General features: G+C 41.6%; 3 protein-coding genes across 3 annotated transcripts; all 3 read right to left on the bottom strand.

Moving 5' to 3' along the window:
* Positions 1-3,858: 3,858 nt before the first annotated feature.
* LOC114934571 (NAD kinase 2, mitochondrial) lies at positions 3,859-6,657 on the bottom strand. Its single transcript, XM_029307224.2, has 5 exons — positions 6,404-6,657; positions 5,869-6,195; positions 4,538-4,622; positions 4,217-4,475; positions 3,859-4,082 (listed from the first exon to the last, which is right to left on the bottom strand). Exons 1-5 carry the CDS (start codon positions 6,655-6,657, stop codon positions 3,859-3,861), a joined length of 1,149 nt encoding a protein of 382 aa, XP_029163057.2.
* Positions 6,658-9,701: 3,044 nt separating this feature from the next.
* On the bottom strand, positions 9,702-12,206 carry LOC146720400 (uncharacterized). The gene is made up of 2 exons (XM_085488519.1): positions 11,154-12,206; positions 9,702-10,901 (listed from the first exon to the last, which is right to left on the bottom strand). The coding sequence occupies exons 1-2, from the start codon at positions 12,204-12,206 to the stop codon at positions 9,702-9,704; spliced, it is 2,253 nt and encodes a 750-aa protein (XP_085344645.1).
* Positions 12,207-12,805: 599 nt separating this feature from the next.
* On the bottom strand, positions 12,806-17,804 carry LOC146720399 (uncharacterized). The gene is made up of 5 exons (XM_085488518.1): positions 17,320-17,804; positions 16,054-17,241; positions 15,851-15,940; positions 14,859-15,307; positions 12,806-14,163 (listed from the first exon to the last, which is right to left on the bottom strand). Exons 1-5 carry the CDS (start codon positions 17,802-17,804, stop codon positions 12,806-12,808), a joined length of 3,570 nt encoding a protein of 1,189 aa, XP_085344644.1.
* Between the last annotated feature and the right edge of the window lie 2,832 nt (positions 17,805-20,636).

Raw genomic sequence — 20,636 nt, 5'->3', positions numbered from 1 at the left:
TCGATCCAGCGGAGACAGGTGAAGAGACGTAGAATGGCAATACTTCAAATTCATTTGCGCGACAATCTCCGGTTCCTTTCGCTTCGTGACTCACGCGCAATCTACCCCTTTCTCTCTTTCACCGGTTATCAATAAAATCATAAATTCATCTCGCTGGAAGCTGCCTCGAGAGAAATGGAAGAAGAGCGTGACGCGATAATTGGTTCATTATAGAAAAAAAGGGAAAAGAGAAGAGAGAATCGTTTGTGCTGCAATTTTGGAGCAGAAGAATAAAATCAACCGCGAAATAAGTGTAATGAATATTGTCTAGTCTAGAATGTCGGATTGTGTACAAACACAAAATATCTGAAAGAGGATCGATCGATTGACTCTCCCGACGTTTCCTTCGTGGCGGAAAGACGAAGAGCGACCGGAAGGAAAACGTCGAAATCGTCGTTACGACAATTTGCCGTCGAAACTCATCGGGCGCGACGGACGGGAAATGAGCCTCGCTCTCTTTCAGTTTATAGTCGATTTATAAGCGGTGGTCCTTTTCCTGTCTCGCCTTCCACCTTTCCGCTTCCGTCGACGCGCAGAAACAACTCCTCCCCCGATAAATTATCGCCTAATTATGAAGGCCGTGGAACGCGGCGTTTGCACGTGACTCCGGTGACTATAAAGCGCACGTTACGGTCATTTCTCATAGTTGAAAAATCTCCGCGGGGTATGAGCTTCGCTTAGAATAGAACTAGGTAGTCGAGCGTGCGCGTGGCGGTTCTTGATATGCTAAGCAAATTTGACGGTGGATTTGCAGTTTATACGGCGAGAAAAGGCGCCGTTTCACTCGAGGTCTTTCCAAAATGCTCCCGTCAGATTGATTCGGCAAGAGTTGTAGCGAGATAATATCGAGAATTAAATGGAGAGGATAGTCGAAGGACGAGGAGAAGGAATTTCTCTTGAAAAACTCATCACTTATCATTATCCAATTCATTTTTCAGGACAATAATGAAAGGTATATCTAAATCGTTACCCTCGCGATATCGACAGAGTGATAGTGCAAATGGTCTCTCAACTAGCTCAACGACGCAGCCATTTTTACGCGATTCGAGCGAAACCGGGGAGAACGGATGACAAAGCGGGACCGATCAAAGCGCATTAGACGCGGCGATTAATCGCCGTCGTTATTTCCCCGTTCTCTCATCGCCACTTTGCGTCGCGTCGCGATCCGACGCACTGCCGCCGTATCCGCGTGCGCGCGTTAGCCTTTCATATTTTCATTAACTGTCATTATTCCGCCTCCGCTTTGCGGCGGTCACCGCGAGCGCGACGTTTTCCCCACGCGCAAAGCGGAAGCGGACGTTGCACACACAGGACACACACGGGTCGTTACAAAGGCGGATCAAATTACAACTAGCGTGGCGCGGGAATTAAAGCCAGAGAGGGAAAAAAAGGAGGTAAAGCGCGTTTGCGTTGCCACGCAAAAAGGTACATCCGCGAATTCGCCTCTCATATCGGTCCGCTCTCTATGAGAGGATTCGGCGATCTCTCTCTCTCTCTCTTTTTGTCTGTTTTTCTATCTTCCTCTCTTATTCTCTCCCGTTCCGCGCTAACCATTTCGTACGGTTTTCACCGTACTTACATCGAGATTACCGGTCGGTCTTCCATTCCCGTTCTTCTTCTTTTCCGTTCGCCATTTTGCGCCAACGATTCTCCTCTCGCATCCGTCTCTCGGTCTCCTCGGTACGAATTAACGTTCTGCCCATGAATCCGCTAATAAATCTCGCGAACCGCCATTACCACCGTCGGTTCGTTCGAAGGAAGCTAAATCTTCGGATAAGGGTAAATGGCCGCGACCGGTCATCGGTTGACGAATTTATACGGCTCGAAAGGTCCGAAAGAGAAAAAATGGGAGAGAGAGAGAGGAAAAAAAACTGGTACGATTTTGGGTGGGATGCGAAGGTGAGGCGCGGCCGAATATCCGCGGCGATAATATTGATTTTTGCGATTACACAACGGCGCAGCGAGTTTGCCTACACGCGCGAATACGTCGTATATATGCACATATATGTATATCGCGAAAGTATTATTTATTTTATAAACTCGCGTATATATATATATATATATATATATATTTACGCGCGTATCGTTCGCGCGTGCATTTCGCGTTGCTTGGTGTTTCGAACACGCGATAATCCCGCGTTTTAACGCTTTGCTTCATTAATATGTTTATAATCGTAATGACGCATCACTGGTCGTTAAAGCATGCTATTGTATTCGTTCGTTTTAAATCATTATTACGCAGTATATCGGGAGAATTATTAATTAATTACGTCGTGTGATACCGATAACGAGCCGATATCGAAAGGATATTTGTTGTTATCACCATAACAAGCGGTCCGTTGTTTTTAAAATAAAAGAAAACGTTCGTTATACGTTATACGGAATTCAACAGTATTGGTCGATATTATTATATAAATTTCATGGCGATTTCCGTCCGGTTTCTTCGAGCCGAAATGTCGAGCGTTGGAAACTTTGGCGAAAGACGACGACGTTCAATTACGAAATACAAAGGGTCGGTCGACGTCGCCCGTTATTCCCGGTTGCCCGTACATTTGTTTGTCCTCCATGAGACTCTGTCTAGGATGGATCACCATTGTTCTTACAGATTGGGGCTTTCGCGAGGATTAATGAGAATGGTTCGGCCGTTCACTGAAATCCGATTGGGAAGCCCACTCGGATCGATTAATACCGTGTTCTTTTCTCACGCCCGGAACGTGTTCGTGTGTGACAATAATCGGCATTAAAAGAAATAAAAAAAAATATAAAAAATATCATCGTTATAATAAATGTAAATACAGAAACAGTGTACACAGAGAATAATGAATGTTTAATAAATTGTGTTTGTTGACGTTGAGCATTTCAAAGTTGTCGACGTAGAGGAATATAATTGCAAAAAACTCAGCTCCTTTCTTTCCTTCCAATAAGTAGACAAAGTTTAAGAGGATTAGTTTTCTCGTTCTCAAACGTGCAAACTGCTATTTATACGGGTGATACAAAAACGATTGAGAAATACTGCTGTTGGGAAATTCTTCCGAAGCACAATTGGCGAAGGACGCTCTCGGTTTCAATGAAACTAAAGTTTCCGACAACGGAGTGGACGTGGAACACGAGGCTTTTACGTTCTCGCGCAACTCTTTTACGGTTACTTTACGCGGCGCTGTGCCCGAAAACGTCAGCGTAGCTGTGTACCTGAGGGTAGTTTTCGACGATATCTCGCGTTTCGAGCGTCCGCAACTTTTGCTTCAAGTAAAACGAGTGCATTTAGACGAAAGGATAGGTATGTGCGTTTGTGTGCACTCGCTTACGAAACCCAGAGATACAATCCGCGTGACAAGGTGTGCGAGGGGTGTCTGCGGTTCGCCGAAAACCGAAATTACGGGGTTAATGGAAGTCCGGACGAGAATTGTTCGAATGCGCTTCCGAGCATCAGGGAAAAAGTGCGCGGAGAATCGCGAAGGGTCTCGGTTTGTGGGTCGCTCCGGAAAAAAGGTAGTCCATTTCTCCTCGTCGCTGAAAACAAAATGTACTAAGCCGTCCGTCGTCACCGAGCGCGATAAATCTGTAGGCTTGGAGGGAGGGTCTTTTTAGTCCGTGTTCGTCTTACGTCATCCGAGATTCAGTACAATGCACTGAAAGAAATTATATTATTTTGCGCCTCTGTTTCCGAGAGAAGAAATAAATTAATATAATTAAATTACTTAATAATTAAACTAGCTCTGTCATATAATTAAACAATTGTGAGCGAGTTATTAAAAAGCAGATGAATTTTATTGCGCAACGCAATAGAGTTGTAATTACGTGTAACTAGTAATGTAAAATTTATGAAAAAATTATATTTTTTAATGAAAATTCAGGTCGAATCTCGAAGGTTGCGGTGCTACCGTCGTTGAAAGGTAAAGATTCGCATCCATCGAGAACGAGACCGGCGTCGAAGCCTCTAGATTTAACTTTGACCCTGCGACACATTTGCCTTTCTGGAATGAATTTTGAGCAGCGCGAACCGCGATACATCTCGTATATCATATAAGTCATTTTTAAAGCTTCTGTAATGCAAATATAACACATTTAGTGCGTTTACAATGCGATATTTTTTGGAACAGCTTCTGAACAGCTCTTGAATTGAAAAATGTCATTAAAGATTTGAAAAAAGGATCGATTGTGCGATAGCACAGGCTACCTGGAGGGAAGAGAAGGTTATTGTGATACTTTTGCAACAGTTCGTCGGTTTCTTTCTCATCAAGTTGCTTGCCAGTTGCCAAGGCGGCAAGCGTTTGAACGGTTTCGGCAGTCTGTAAATTCATCGTTCTGAACCAGGAACGAGATCCCGAACCCGTACAAACACAGATACCCGATGACCTAATCGTGAATGTTTTCTCGTTGTCGGCCTGGATTGTCAAAGTGATCGGTCTTGACGCAAAAAATTCGGCCATGAATACCTAAAAACGACGCACGTTATCAAGCAGCGCACCGGCGTAGAAATGCTTTAACATTTCAAAACCTCGTTTAATGCCAACCAAGGCAAGATTCTCCGGCGAGGCTGCAGGGCATCCGCTATTTTCCTCTGAGTGGATCTCATGAGTGCGCTGCAAAGATTTCATTTGTTTAGCGCGCCTTTGGAGAGACGTCTCGCGCAAAGGAATTAATGAGATGCGAGAGCGATGTCGCGATATAGAAAGAGACTACGTGGAGAGACGCAATGGAATATCAAATGCACGACGACTGAATTGTTTTCCATCAAGAAGACGGAATTAAATTAAATTAAATTAAATTAAATTAAATTAAATTAATAGCGCCAGATTAATCGAGTAATATTTTCCAGTTAACCAGATATGAATATATACGCGTCTAAGAAGCTTCGCCTCGTAAAAATCGCGCACTCTGAAATTCAAAAGTTACGTACCCTCTTTGCGCGCGCGAATTATAGCTACACGCGGCCCTTGCAATTTACAAGTTATAACTGCCGAAGTTAGAAACACTCGTGAGCTACATTTCGGAGCAACTCCAGTCACGGGCAATGAAGACGCATTACGTTGTCCTCGCGAAGGCGTGGAGAATTCAGCGATACCCTCGCCGCTTATTTCAAACTTGGATCGCGCGTGGAAGTAGCCGGTAAATAAAAGTTTAGAGAACGCGGGGAACCCCATTCTCTCTCTCTCTCGACGGCGCTTTAATGTTTCTCCATCTAGCGCGGGCGAGCGCGCTTTCACGGGGAGAAAGGGAACGGCTAACGGAATTATACGGGACATTTCTCTCGTCCGGTTACGCGCGCGTGCGTCTCTCCCTTGTCAACCTTATTACTCCTCGTTTCGCTATGCAGCCGCGCTCGCAAAGCCATTCCCCGGCTATCAAGAAGCGTTCAAGCCCTTATCTTTCTGCGAGCGCTACGTTACGTTAATGTCGCCTCCAAGACATTCTCTTTTTTTTCCTCTCAAGCGTTCGCGAATAAAGGGGACGCTCGTCGTGCTTCGTAAGTCCTTTTTCGTCCCCGTTCGCTTTGGCGTGTTAGATTTATTAATATTATTATTCCATAACGCGCTCTAACTCGCTCTCGCGGCTCAAACGAAGCCCTCTCTCTCTCTGTATTTTCGAGAGGAATAATTTTCCGAGTTGGTCTTTACAAAGGAATACTGGAAAATTTCGCTGGTAAAACGTAGAGTACAATCGTGTTATAAAAAAAGAAGCGAGATAAATAATCGCGCAATAGGGATTTTTCTTTAAGAGAGAGGCCGTTACTTTCAACGATAAGTAAGATATAAGCCGTGTTGACTGGAGCGTTACGTAATCCGTTTATCTACCAAAGAAAGCAAAGCTAAATGCTAATCCGCTCACTCGATCCTTCTTTCGCCTCGTGTACGGCTCTTTTCGTGCACATGAAAGGGTTGTCGATAAAGTCCTTCTCCTGTCATGATTGTCTGTATGCGACTTCTCATCAGCACGGTATAGTTCCCCTTATACAGTTTCTCGAATATCCTCTCGATGTCCGCGCTACTCTTCATCGGCATCGTGAAACTATTACTAGTTCCAGGATGCGGGTTGATGCCAAACATTGGCTTCTCGTTGTTCGTTATCAGCTTCGAGGCTAAAAGGAAAGTGCCATCCCCACCGATCGCGAGTACTAAGTCGGCCCAATTCACGCATCTTTTCGCGTCGGTTATTCTGCTTGAACATAAATAAAAGAGTCTTTCTTACTTAATTACTTGGTAATTACAATTTATTTACAATTTATTTTGATGGAAATTTCAAAAAATGCGCATTAACCTCGAGAAAGTAATGCTGCAAGGTTTTTGCTTTGAGAAGAGAGAAGGCTTTATGATAAGAACAGGTTCGTTAACTCATAATGTAACTTATTCGCAGGAAACGTTACCTTTTTACGATGCGATAACAAATGTTGAGATTACGTAGGACCCGCGCAAGATCTCTCTCGCAGACAAGCTGCCGATGATGTTCCGCGAGAATTTCGTCAAGGTCTTTATTTTGATCTCTCAACAGATTCAGCAGCTGATTATTCGATAGATCGGGATGTATGGTTTTAAGAAATTCGAAAGAGGATAGTTTCGAGATTCCGAGTATGCGTCGCGGCCAACGCGAAGCGATTAGTAAACAATTAGACAATTTCATTTTTTATTAGTTTCGCTGGCACGCGATATAATTTTGAATCGCGGTCTAACGTTAATTTAGATTACATTCAGGTTACATTAATCGATAAGGTTAATTGTCATTGTTCTTATAAGACGCCATTGTCGGTTTGCAGTTGATAAACAAAAATTAAGGGGTTTATAAGCGTTACAAGGTGTTTGTATGTCTAACAAAGCAAATTGCATGTTTTCGGAAGTAATAAATCTACCAGTTTACGTCTTGAGGAAACTGCTCTATTTATTAATTTCTGGAGCGTGCAGCGGGCGTGGGATCTTTAAAGCGGTGAATCATTAGCAGCATCCTCCGCGGCTTGGATTTTCAACGCCGCAGCATTCCGGACTGCTTCCCAATGGCTTCTCGAGCAGCGTGTTTCCGTTACCGGAACTCGAGCAACTATATATTTTTCCGCACGATTGACCGCGACATCCTCCGCAAGAAGGAAGACTTTTGCAGGTCATCTATATTTAACAAGATTCAAAGATACACGTGGCATTTTATATTACTTCCGCATGCGTTACACAGAATTAAGTATAAGAGCGAACATGTATAAAAAATTTGACTCTCTTCTGGCGAGAATGGAACAATTAATTGGCGCAATTAAAAAATATTAAAATCAACGAGACACATAGAAACAAAAAGTAAGCGACATAATTTTAAATATAACATTAATAAAAAAATTATATAAGTTACGCAAACATTTTTTATACATCATTTACTTGCAAGAAAGGTCTCTTTTGAATTCCCATACAACCCAATCCGTATTTAATTCAACTTTGAGCAAATTAATGGAGCAGTCCTTTCACCGCCATTGACCCGTCTCTCATCTGGCGTGTTTGTGAGGCTATCGAATACAGAGTTCCTCGACACGAGGCCGGTTCTTGGACGGGATTGAACGGTTCAAAGACGTTGAACACGACGGTGAGACGTGTCGCACGACGGTGGCAGCGAGCCGATGGCGCTGGACACGGCAGTGATTTACACAAGGACGGTTTACACAAGGGTGGTTTACACGCCGGCGGATTACACGACGGCAGATTGCACGGAGGTGGGTCAGACAGTGGTGGATACACGGCCGTGTTGCACGCCCGTGGACGATGGGTGCACGATATACACGAGGCATGACAACGGGTAAAGGAGAGGAGGAGGAACAGCGTGTTGTCACCCGTGTTTAATCAACTTAGCATGATAAGGCGTCGGATAGAGACGTCGGGAGGCATTACGTGGGATCCTTCGCACTCTCTTTCGATCTTTCTTCGCTAAAATCTCTTACCGAGTAATTGTACCTTGGCGAAGCGTGGCGCTATTAAGCTTTCCTCGCTCTTATTTTATTGCGCGATCTAGCACGAATTCTCAGCTTCCACATTGTCATTATCATCGTCCACGAAGCAACTCCGTTCCAGCAACCGCGTCCCTCGTCGACACCAGCGTTCTCGAATATTTAACGTGGAAGATGGGCCCTTTCGTCGAAGCCGTTTATCGTGCTTCCTTTGCCTTCCGCAGGCGAAGTTCCGCACTGTGCGAGACGTCGAAGTTGAATAGTAAATCTTCCGACGTCGCCTGTCTGATAGATCCGCCAGAATGACGTTGAGTCCTGCCATTACATAAAGCTACCCGATACACAACCGGGACGCTCATTCCAGCGGCAGACATGAGCTTAATGCTGCCTGTGTGGATCACGATGTACTCGGTTGTCGAGAAGAGACTAGTTTAGACTCCCCCTCCCTCTTATTTCGGTCACCCAGGAAGTTCACCAAGCAGATTGCCACGAACTTCGACGAAGTTTTCGTCTCGATGGACTCTCCGAGCACAAAGGCTGCTTAAGACGTGAGATTCTCCTGAGGTAAGCTTTCGCTTATGAATCCTTATTATGAATCCTTTAATTGTCGATCGTATGCCGCATGACATCTGTGAATATGTGAGAATAAAATTTATAGAAATCATTAAATAGCACATAAACTTCTAAGAAAATTGAAAATTTTGCCGCACTTTCAGTTTCTTTTACTGTAATAAAAACTATGAAATTATTTTTGATAAAAAAAATTATTCTATAAGCACGTACTATAATATCCGATGAGTGAAATATAGTTTCCGCTTCTCGGTCGATTTTAGAGGTCTGGCAGGTGCATCCGGCAGGTACTTCGCGAACTTTCGCGAGGCTTCTTCCGCCACAATCGCCAACCACGATGGCCGCTTAAGGGTAACAGTTACGTCCCCGTCAGGATGCAAAGTTCTCTTCAAGTTGCCCGCAAGGTCTTTTCGGTATTGTTTAGTATTTTTTGCACAACGATTTTTCGCGTACAAGCCGATTTCTTCTCGTAAATGCTTTCCAAGCTGTAGCGCAAAGTAACTTTACGAGCGAAAAGAAACCATCGAGCCGCTAAAATCGGAGTCGCGTCTTTTGCAATTGGCAATTTTTCCGTTCTTATGTTTCTTTGTGGTTCCTTGCGCAAATATTTCTCCTAAATTTTACTATTTTTCGAATTGTAATTCTCCGAGTAATTTGTCATTATTAGGGAACTATATTATAAATTAGTTGTCACAATGCATAATACAAGCTCCTGCAAACTCGCATAATCACTCTCTGTCCGCGTTAATATATCGTACGATACATTGTTTTGTCGTCCGACATCAATGTGTCGAGTGTCACGCGTATATTGTAACTATATTTAGCGCGTTATTAATTTTAATTATTAATATGCATGCGTCCGACAGGGCGCAAAACTCTATTTGCCATTTGCGAGCGGGTTAATAACTAAAATTAGTCCGTAGTATATATAATTAAAATTGACGCGCGTCACTAATATGAATTGCGATACAGAGCATACACGTCGTGTGTTTATCCATTTTAATTTTTCATAGCCTTCATCATAATATTGCAGCCTGTCTTACATTGCAAGTATCTCATCGTGGTAAAAAATTACATAAACGATGAAGCGGTCGCGGTACATAAATTTTATATTACCGACGCGATTGATCTTGAATTATTCAGTCAAGTTAAATGTCATATTATGTCAATATTATCAATATCAGTTATATCGTAGTAAATACCTCGGTGTCCATGGATGTGTAAAATATAAATTTTCCCTTGTCCACCAGTGATATGATCGACTCCTTTCACAGTGTCGATTGTTGTTCCATACTGGACAGTTATCGTTGCAATGATAATAGCCTATTCGAACATTGTCGATATTATTTAAGCGCGGATAATAATATTTCGTGCCACTCGCACAACGCGAATCGCATATCGTATCAAATGCGTTTTCAAATATTGCTCTACGTTTCGCGCAGCAGTTGATATTACAATTTCGGAGAGAAGCATTTCTACTACCGATCAACGAACGACAGCTGACGTGATATCCGATTGCGTGAGAAGGGCAAAGAATGTCGCTTAAAGTAGTATCCCGTGTAACTGCAATCTGTGGGTTAAAGTACGATGCGGTCCGAATAGCACAGCATTTGGGTTCCCCGAGATAGATGTTACTTGGTGTTAAACCTCCGTCACATCTTATTGGCTGTAAAATCCTCGGTAACCTGCTTCGATCATCTTGACATATATTCGCTGCTGATTTTTCATAATAAGATCTCCTTGTTACCTCAGACGAGGTGAATGAGAGGAATGTACATGTCGAGACGTTGAGAACCTTGGCAGGTTGTATCTTCTTACATTGCAGTACCTTCTCTTTTTTTGTGATAAAATACTTGCGTTCGATGAGAGCCCTTGAAGACTCACAACTCAATGCATCGATGCTACGATATTTCGGCATTTTATATTTAAAAGATACAAGTTCTTGAAGAATATCTTTCACTATTTTCATGCATTCCGGATCTACTCGTGGGGTATCGATAAAGGAATCAATGATGTCATTTATTACGGATATAGCTTCTTTCTTTGAACAAAAGTCTTTAATCTGCTTACTATCCTGTCTCAGTTTCTGTATAGAATCTATAATTGAAGAATCAACAACGGCATCAACTTTTTTCTTATCAGCTTTTTTCTTATCAACGACATCTTTGTCTACCAGAGGAATATCAATCTCTTTTTTCTTTTCTTTCTTTTCTTTTCTTCGATCATCTTTAGCAACAGTATGTACTGTATCTGCAATATCCTGAGAAACAATAGGAATAGCCTTGTCTGGCACTGTTCGTACAAAAATTTCATCCTCTTTTTTCTCCTTTTTTTCTTTCTTTACCTCTTTTTTGACAACAGTAGTTGTAACTGCAGTATCCTGTAAATCGGCAGAGACATCTTCGTCTATCAGAGAAATTTCCTTTGATAATTTTTCCTCTTCTTTCTTTTTTTCCTTTTCCTCTTTTTCTTTTTCTTCTTTTTTCTCTTCTTTTTTTTCCTCTTTTTCTTTTTCTTCTTTTTTCTCTTCTTCCTTTTTCTCTTTTTCTTTTTCTTCTTTTTCCTCTTTTTTCTTTTTTTCCTTTTCCTCTTTTTCTTTTTTTTCCTCTTTTTCATTTTCTTCCTTTTTCACATCGTTTGTAGTAGCAATTGCAACTGCAACATCCTGGAAATCACGTTTCTCCGGATATAAGCTCGATACTTCATGCGCGCTTTCATCCTTACTCGGTTCTTCTATCGATAAAATTACTTGAACTCTTATATCGTCGCGCGATTCGTCTGTCGCCGAATCCAAGTATGCCGAAGGATCTTCCAATTTCTGGACAAAGTGAATCGAAGATACTGATACCTGCGTATCCACGAAGGTCTTCCGCTGTATTACGATCGTGGTTGTAATGGCCTTCTTCGTTACAATGCTCGATCTCTCTTTCGCGTAAACGATCGAAGACGTTAATGATTTCGCTTTCTCAAATATTTCCTCTCTCATCTTATCTGCCATCGAGCGCGAATCTGTTCTCATGCTCCTGACTGCGGAAGCGAGACACTCTTTCTTCGCCAAAGCGTCAGAGACTTTTGCAATCTCCTGGAGAATAAAATCCGCGTGCCGTCTCTCCTCGCACGCCTTCGTGAAAGCATCGAGGCTTGTTTCCGAATTGAATTTCTCGTTCACGATATCGCTTTGAGTCCCGGTACTAATGCAGTCACGCTCCGAAACGGCGTTATCCACATATTTCGCATATCGAAGAGATACGTCGCGAACAAAATCCTTTACCACTCTCGAGAGATTTTCGCGCCACACTTTATCGAAGTCTTCGCGCAATCGCGCGTTAGACCCGATCGCGTCGATCGTTCTTTGCTTTATTACATCAACGATCTTTGCGCCACGTTCATTTGCGTCTTTTCCAATCGATGTTGACGAGATGCATTTAGAAACTTTGTCTTCGGGTGTACACGTGTTGATATTTAAATCCTTTAGAATATAATCCACTTGCTTGTTCTGCATTATTTGCGCGGTTGAGTGCATTAAGTCGTCCAGTACCTCATGAAGAAGTTTATGATTTTCTGATTGATCAAACCTCGATAAACTTTGGTCAGTTGTATTTGGGATATTGCAATAAAAAAAACAATCTGCTTGTCTAATACGATCTGTTTCAGGCTCAACGATTTCATTTCGTTTATTTGCCATATTTGCGGTGCTTAATATATTTATTCGATTTATGTACAATAATATTAATGATATGAAATATAGTTACCTCGTTAATATTGCTAATATTGATTATACTCAATTGAATATGTCAATAGTTAATATTGAATACGCTAAATTGCAATTTCGCTTTAAGCCGAATAAGAAAATTATTTTTGATATGAATTTGAGCTTCGTAATATTCAGGTGAGGTTATTCATAATTAACTTATTTGTTTCTGTTACTATTAATAATTAAATTTTCAATTTAGATGACAATTTTGATAACATGTGCGCACAGACACACACACACATTGATATATTGAATGCATTTTCGGCAGTGCATTTCGCCAAGGACAGACATATGAAAAATATGAGCACACGTGAAAAAATACGAGGTTATACTAGAATTTAAAAAATCTGAAGTTGTATGAACTTTTCTCGATATCTCAAATTCATTGAATTCGATTTATACCGAAAATATGACAAACGCAGATTTTAATATATATCACGGATTGCTTTTCTAAAAAATTACTTACTCTATGACTATAAATATATTTATCTACAAGAGATATTTTGTTGAGAAAATTCTCTTGGCATAAATCATGGAGGCATTCCGAAATCTGTTTTTCGTTCCGCAAAATGATCGTTTAATTCAGATGTCTCTGGATATTCGGCGGTTGATGCATCTTCTAAAGTGATCGAGTTATTCGACCGTTTTATTTCATAGCAATCTCGTTTATCGCAGACGAAACATTGCACGATTTTTGACGTGGGTGCGAGCGGCGCTTGGGGCCATTCGCCTGGAAGGCGAAACACATCCGTTCTCGCGAAAGTGATGTCATTGAACGATGTTTGCGTTTCTACCTCTTTCTTATCTGAAACGTCGTGATCCGACTTCGATTCTAACGTTATGCTCATCGACACTCTTTTTCTCGTCTCGCCGCTGACGAGGAATTCTGATAAAATCCTCGCAACAATCGCGTCGGGTGTTTGCAGACGAAGGTTTACGTTGGTCCGCTTTTTATTACCCTCTCGAGCAGTTTGCACAGTAGACGGTTCTATTTGCGTAATCTTCATTCCACTATCGTGAGTAATAACGCTCGATGGCTCTCTCCTTCCGTTGTTCCTGCCCCTACTTCGTTTAAATGGCGCGATGATTTTATTATTGACAATCGGTCGCTTCCTCCAGAATTTCATTGCCGTCGTGCAGAATGGCGATCTCGAGCCGGGACGATTTTTTCGTGATTCTCCCGGCGAGATGAACAGCGTACTCTCCCACTTGGAGGTCGATGCCGTCGGTTCGTCCGGGTTGTTTCGCGAGGAATGAACCGTCAGATCCGTCGAGGGTGCTCGCGTTGCGTGCGCGATCTCCGCAATCTCAGACGTCGAGTCTTTTTCGGTTTCCGCACCGCCTGCACACTCGGCATTCTCGTACGCTTCCATTTTCTCGCGAGATTTCGTTTGCTCAGACGTCTTTCTGCTCTGTCTGTTATCTCTCGGAACGGATACACTCGATTGGGGTTCACTGCGATGCGGCGGATTACTACGAGAGACATCCGACACGTGATCTGCGCGAATCGTCTGGCGATCAGTGGTTACAGACGGTTCGTGACAGACGTCCGCGTGCCGCGAATTTTGATCGTCGACGCGACGCTCGCGCGACTCTTGCATTCTGTTGCAACACGCGCACTTCTTCGAGGTGCAATTCCGATGATATCTAACGGATCGCGATTCTTCGTAAATACGCCGCACGGATTTCTGTTTATCTTCAGTGCTCTCCGTGGAATTACGACCGTCATCGCTACCGCCCCTGTTGCGAACTCCTGGATACGCAGAGTTCTCGAGATATGTTAAGAATCCACTCAAACGAGATTGAGGATGTGCATTCTCATCGTGGTCGTACGTCTCATTTTGTGGGAGAAATTCTAGGGTGCCTCGATACCTGTCACGTTCGCGTTCTAGAAGAGCAATTATTATTTCCGTAATATTCTGTGTATTTACATATATGTATAACTATATATAATATATAACGGAAACGAGGGAATATTTTATAATATTGAATATTACACAGATATTGAATATATTACATACGTATCTAAATGCAAATTTCGTGTGCAACGGCTAATGTAAAATTTGAATATAAATAATATATTTTTTCTCTCTTCCTCTTTTTCTCTTCAATGTGTAAATTCAGAAATTAAAAAAAAAATATTATTTAAATCATTATACATAATAAAATAAAAAGTATTACAACGAGCGTAATGTAATTTTGCAGGCATTTAAATTTATTTGCAAAATTAAAAATTTTACTACCATTTTTTCGCTCTCGCGTTTATCTAAATAAAAAAGGAAAATACATTTTTGTTATCGCGCAATATTTATAGCCCATATATTTGGATGCAGGTATGAAAAGATGAAAGGAAAATCAATAACCCGACAAAATTGAAAAGCGATTTGTTTGGAAAAAGCGAGTGCTCCGTTGTGTTGCGTCGTCTCCATAAAAAAAGCAATACGTTCTTAAAAAAATATTACATATATTTTGTAAGTAAAAAAGAAAAAGCGGAATATTGACTGTTAAATATAAGCTATGAATTTCGATGGCGATGGTGCAACAGGTAGACATGCGCGAAGGATTGATCACTATTAATCGTACCTTCGTAAAATACACAAGATTTTTCATTCTCTTCTTTTTCGACGTTTCGAAAATGCACTTGCTCTCGCATTTCGTAACCAGAAGATGCGACGACTCGCGTCGATTCTCCCATATTGTTGCGACATTCGTTCGTAACGTTTCCGATCGTGCGTTCTTTTCCGTTCTTCGTGCGCGTTAAATTTTTATCGTGAATTTCTTCGCATATTTTGCCGGAGCTTTCGACGTGATTCGCGTCAGTCACTTGGACGACGAGATTTCTCGAGCGTTTCGATTTAGATGCGTCTCTCAGAACACGGCCGATGCTTGTCGCGGCGAGCTTTACGACGTTCTTGCAGACATTGTGTGCTTGCGACCAAATCTTGCCCATCTGTAAACTCGTCCAAAGAGAGTAATCGCGCGTCTCGCGACGTTTGCTGTCGACGTTTGTATTGTCGCTCCTCGTTTGTGACCTGCGAAACATTTGCGAAACTTTAAGCTATGTAAAGCGTCCCTCGTGTTCTGCATTATACAGGGTGTCGCGGATCTAACATGTGCGTGTTTCTCTCTTTATTTGGGAAAGAAAAGTCAATCCCAAATCGACAACAAAAATCCATGAAAAAGGAAAATGCGGCAGTCTGCTACAGTTTGTAAATAGTACGGATAAAATCTATAACGGAGAAAGATTGTTGTTAACGCTTTGAAAATATTTTGATGTGTTATGGCGTGTTAGTTTAACTTGCAAACAAATGGGAACATATTTGATTGAATTTCGGGAAATTGTTCGGCGTGAAAAAAAAAAAATTAAAATATGAAAAATATTATGTAAAAATAACGTAGAAATAAGTAAGTGTAAGGGTTCTTATATATACTGTTTTTATATTATTTTTATGCTGTTTTTTTATATTGCTCTTATACTATCTTTATATGTACAGAGAGAAACGAGATATAAAAAAATTTCGATTCTTTTTATCGGGAACAGAAATGTGCTGCGATGCCAAAATCAAGCCACTAACATTGCTTCGCCCATTTGGAGGCTCTCGCGTTTTCTTATCTTCTCGCTTTCGCGCAATTGGACACGAATTGCCTCATCTAACTTATAATATCTGTTAGATGTAACCGGCGTTAGATAGCGAAAGAAACAGAGAGACAGTCAGAGAGAAAAAAGCAATACAATTCCTTCATCGCGTGGTAATATCTCATTCAAATCGACTCTCACCTGGAATCACGTTTTTCTTCGCAATCTACGCTCGCGATTTTCCTCTTCCATTTATAATCCAATTGTTGTACGTCAGTCTCAATGGTGCCTTGTTTCCACTCTGAATCCATTCCGCGAGCGGATCCTACTTTCTTCCTGCAATCAGAATGCGACGATTTCGCGACAACGCAGCGGCTCCTGACGCGGTCATCTCTCCTCGTTTTCCATGGAGTATCGACGGCTTTCAGCGAATTGGATTTATCCGGACGTTCGTCGTTTCTCGATACCAGTGTCGCCGTCGACGTCGTTCGCTGTCCGCATTTCTCAAGACGCGAATTGCGAAGATCGACGCTTTCGCTAGGCTCGACGAACACGCTCGTCCTCGATGCTGAGCACTTGCGGATAGTGCTTGTCAAGCTTTCTCTCCTTTCGTCGCGATTTGGCGAATATCCATACCTTGCGAATTCAGTCGCGACATTCGTCGACTCGCATCGCTCGGCCTTCTTCCTTTGATGCTTCTTCGGAAGAGCGGAATTTTTGAACACCCCTGCCGTTCGCATCGACGCCAGAGGGCAACAGTCGTGTTGCATATTTATGTCGAGGTAGTACTCGCTCGAGTCATGGAAACATCGACATTCCCCGGTGTGTATACATTCGGGATGAAAGCACTCGGTGGTCCAATCAGCTCGCATCTCCGCATTGAAATCGGAGTCCGTGTTGTAATCCTCTCGATCACAGATGTGATATTCTTGACGCTTGTCGTTAAAAATTGAACAGCAGTGATTCGCGGTGTATCTCGTCGCACCGATACGAGCATGTCCCGTATTCAATACCGGATATTGTGCGTTATCAATATCAATTGGCGCATTGTAATCGTCATGACAGCATTTTGTCGAATCGAGAATTTCGGGCATACAGGACAGTGGTGCTAAATCATTTTCTACATATAATTCTCTGTCGTTTAACGTATCTTTTGATTGGGTCGGTATGTTAATAATCCTATTGACTGGACCTGATTTCATTATAACGTTATCCATTAATTCGTTTTTACGATTCTTGCGCTTGCGTTTTGTCGCTTTTCCACCTTTATTTATTTTATTTTTGCCGCAGTTCTCGGTACAAAATATGGCTAGTACAGAACCGTCGATCATTTTATTCATAATTTTCTTTTTCAAACTGCGGTTCCACGTTGAAGCTCGCAAATGTTTCCTGAAAAAAATAGAGATTATTCAAGAGATTAGAAAATTGTTATACAACTTTATTTTTATTTGATAAAAAAATCCATACTTTGATATTGTAATCAACTTCATTTTAGAGACGAGATTATGCATGGAAATAACGTTGATTTTAACGCCATTATGGAAAGTGCCGTAAATATCCTTGCTAAGATCTATGATAATTCCCTTGGGCATTTCGCGACGCATTTTTCTCTTACGATTCGATTTACATCGAAATTCATCTTCGTTTCTTAAGAAAGTACCATCATTCTTGACCGTTTCCTTGTGAGATTCGTTTCGTATCGTGTGGCTGTAAGATACGCACGTTTCAGCACGGTAATTGTTCGCGAGCTCATCAATCTTCCCTTGATCCAATTCAACGGCGCATATTTCATTCGAGGAACCGTCTCCATAACTTTTATTCAGCAACTCGACTTCGCTCCGCGAAAATATAAAGTCGCGAAAGTCGTTGCGCACTGCATAGGAAAGCGGGCTGTTTTCGTGTCTGCGATTTTCATTTCCACCTTGCGGCGCCTCCGCCATCAGCTCGGTCATCGAGGTATCCGATCGAACAAATTGCTCGGCATAACGGCTCGGCAAAATCGGCGCACGAGCGGATTTAATTATTAATGCATATACGATTATCTCGAATCGCTGCACGATAATCAGTCGGTTGGACGATCACACAATTATCTACAAAGTCTCTCTCTCTCTCTCTCTCTCTTTCTCTGTATCACGGAGAGGTAGAAACGACACCAGGATGAATAATGACTCTTAAACGGTGAATCGTAACGAAGGAACGGAAGTGCGAAATCGCGGGATCGCGTTACAACGGAGTAACTCGCGCTTAAAACAGTAATTATCATGCACGCTATTGTAGTATCGCGCTGTTATACATTACCGTTGTGCTACACCGTGAAATTATATCGGTCCCTCTTACGTCGTCGCGGTGAATCGAATCTCGAATGCGATATTGAAATGCAAATTGACCGGATCGGAATGTGCACTGGTAAATTTTGAATTTAGCGAGGTTAATTGTCCGCAGCACTGATGCCAAAAGTTTGGTTACTTGGTGGATTTGGTTACTCAAAAACAACGGAGTGTGTGTGTAGGTATGTGACGCGATTGAATGCACGATGCTGGTATCCTCGATTTTGTTCTTTTTCGAAACATTCTATTTCAATTTTATGACATTACGTATACATCAGCAAGATTTAAAACATGACTGAATTATTTTTCGAAACAGTTTTGCATTAATCGATATATTTTATAAGTTTATAAATATTTCAAACTCTCTTAAATTTTCATTGAATTCTGCGATAATAATCCTGTTTGTCTGTAATTGACGCAGCTAAGATACGCGTGTTAAATCCGAAATATTTATAACAAAAATGTACATTCGCGCAACAGAAAAAAAATACTGAATACCCGCGTTTTGAGCTCTTTCGCACATGTGTGGCTCTGGCACGCAATAAAATACATTTTTTTCTCCGAGTGTTGCAATTTTCCATTATTTACGTTGGTATAATCCGACGGCGCGCATCAGGTTGAAAGCCAGCGTAAAATGTAATACACGCTTTTGTAATTTGACTGTCAGTTGCAATCGCAACTGATCTGCCCGCAGTAGTTATATTTGCAGAAGAACATAATAGGCTTTATGGGAAGTATCTTTTTTCCACGAGGTTTTATGCAACACAGTATATAATGCAATATGCGCTTTTCTCAATTATTTAAAAACAGTTACGGCTCATTTTCGTTGATTTATTAAAAGTGTTAGATGGTTGTGAGAAAATTGGAAGAACGGGAATTATTATTTCGAAGTGATGTAATAATTTAGGATACTATTTTTTGGATATACAGGTGTACGATACAAATTCGGGATAATAATAACGTATCACGTCGGCCAAACCGTTTTTTGTGTAAGATCGAACGACATTGTCGTCGTCATTTCGCGCGACGATTTTCCGGTTGCGCGACGAACGGCCGGATTTTACGTCGCGTTACAGCTATTGCGGCTTCACGTATGCATGCATATACCGACTCGGCGCGCTCTGGCAAAGCCGAAAAGAGCGACGTGGGTTGACGTTGAAGCGACGGGAGGACTGTCGCGCGCAGTGATGGATGTCGGCAGGCTTAAATTTCGCGAAATTCCTCTCCATCTCGCTGTCGCTATTTTGGCCGGCTCCTCATTCTCTCTTTCTCACTTTTTCTCTCGGCATTTTCTTCTTGCTCTCTCTTGTATTACGGGTTGGAAACATGCAACACTACGAACATTCAGAGGTCGTAAGATGCCTTCTCTGAAAATTCCTATTTTGACACCCTTCATCGGCTTTTCAGAACTCGTGGGTGTTATTCGTTTTCACCCTCTCATTCTCTTTATATATATATAAAGAGGTATAAAGGATACGAATATATATATATATATATATATATATATATATATATATATTTAATACATTTCGTATCCTTCGAGATAGCCTAACTCGAACATAGGAAACTCGAAAGAGAATCGTTAGAACTATGGTGAAGGCACTTTTTTGTCAAATAATAGCTTCCTGCGTTATTTTTTTAGAGAACGGGGTATAAAATTATTTCTACGTTCCTCGCGAAGGAGATCAGCGCAGCTCGCAGGATCTTCGCGTATTTTGTAAAGGTAATCCACCGGCGCTTTCTAGACTCGGAATGAGACATTTCGAGTATGTATCTCTTTTCGCCGAATGACGTCGTCTGGACGTAGGGCCCGCTATACGGTGGATCGAAGTCAGGCATCCCCCTATTTAAGGATGATGTACTTTCGGCGATGGGCGATGCATAACGATCGTTATGGATTTACGACTCGGAGGGGTTACTAAAGTGAAAGTACATACGTGCTTTTATTACATATTTAAACGGGCTACGTAAAAATTGAAACATTGAGAAAGCCTGGAACACTTTTCAAATTAGTTTTCGAGGGTTTTACGAGCGGATATAAGCATATGAAATACGTACCGTCTCGGCCACAAGTAATCGTTTGCATTTTGCGTCTCTTTTGCAATAAAATATTTCGTACGCATATGAGATTTTCGATGACGGTGTCTATCGATTGTATTTCAAATGTGACTTTAAGTATATTGTGAGAACATAAACTCGTTTCTATGCAAGTTATACAATAACATTGATCAAAAAATAATTATATTTCCATGTTTCCAAAAATTTTGTATACGAAATGTCATCGCTATGTATATGAGTTTTGTCGTTTACAGTGGTTTCTTTCATATCGCAACATGTATGTACTCGCCAGTGGCGAGTGCCATGATGCACATACATATATGCATATGCATGAGGGCACGAGTTTTTTTTCTTTTTGGCAAATCGCGCGAGGGTGCATCCGTACGGTATATATGTGAT

This window comes from Nylanderia fulva, unplaced genomic scaffold (assembly GCF_048542155.1).
Source record: "Nylanderia fulva isolate GAGA-0341 unplaced genomic scaffold, ASM4854215v1 Scaffold7, whole genome shotgun sequence".
Lineage (NCBI taxonomy): Eukaryota > Metazoa > Arthropoda > Insecta > Hymenoptera > Formicidae > Nylanderia > Nylanderia fulva.
Note: the sequence above shows the minus strand (reverse complement) of the source record. Positions and strands in the feature narration are given on the sequence as shown.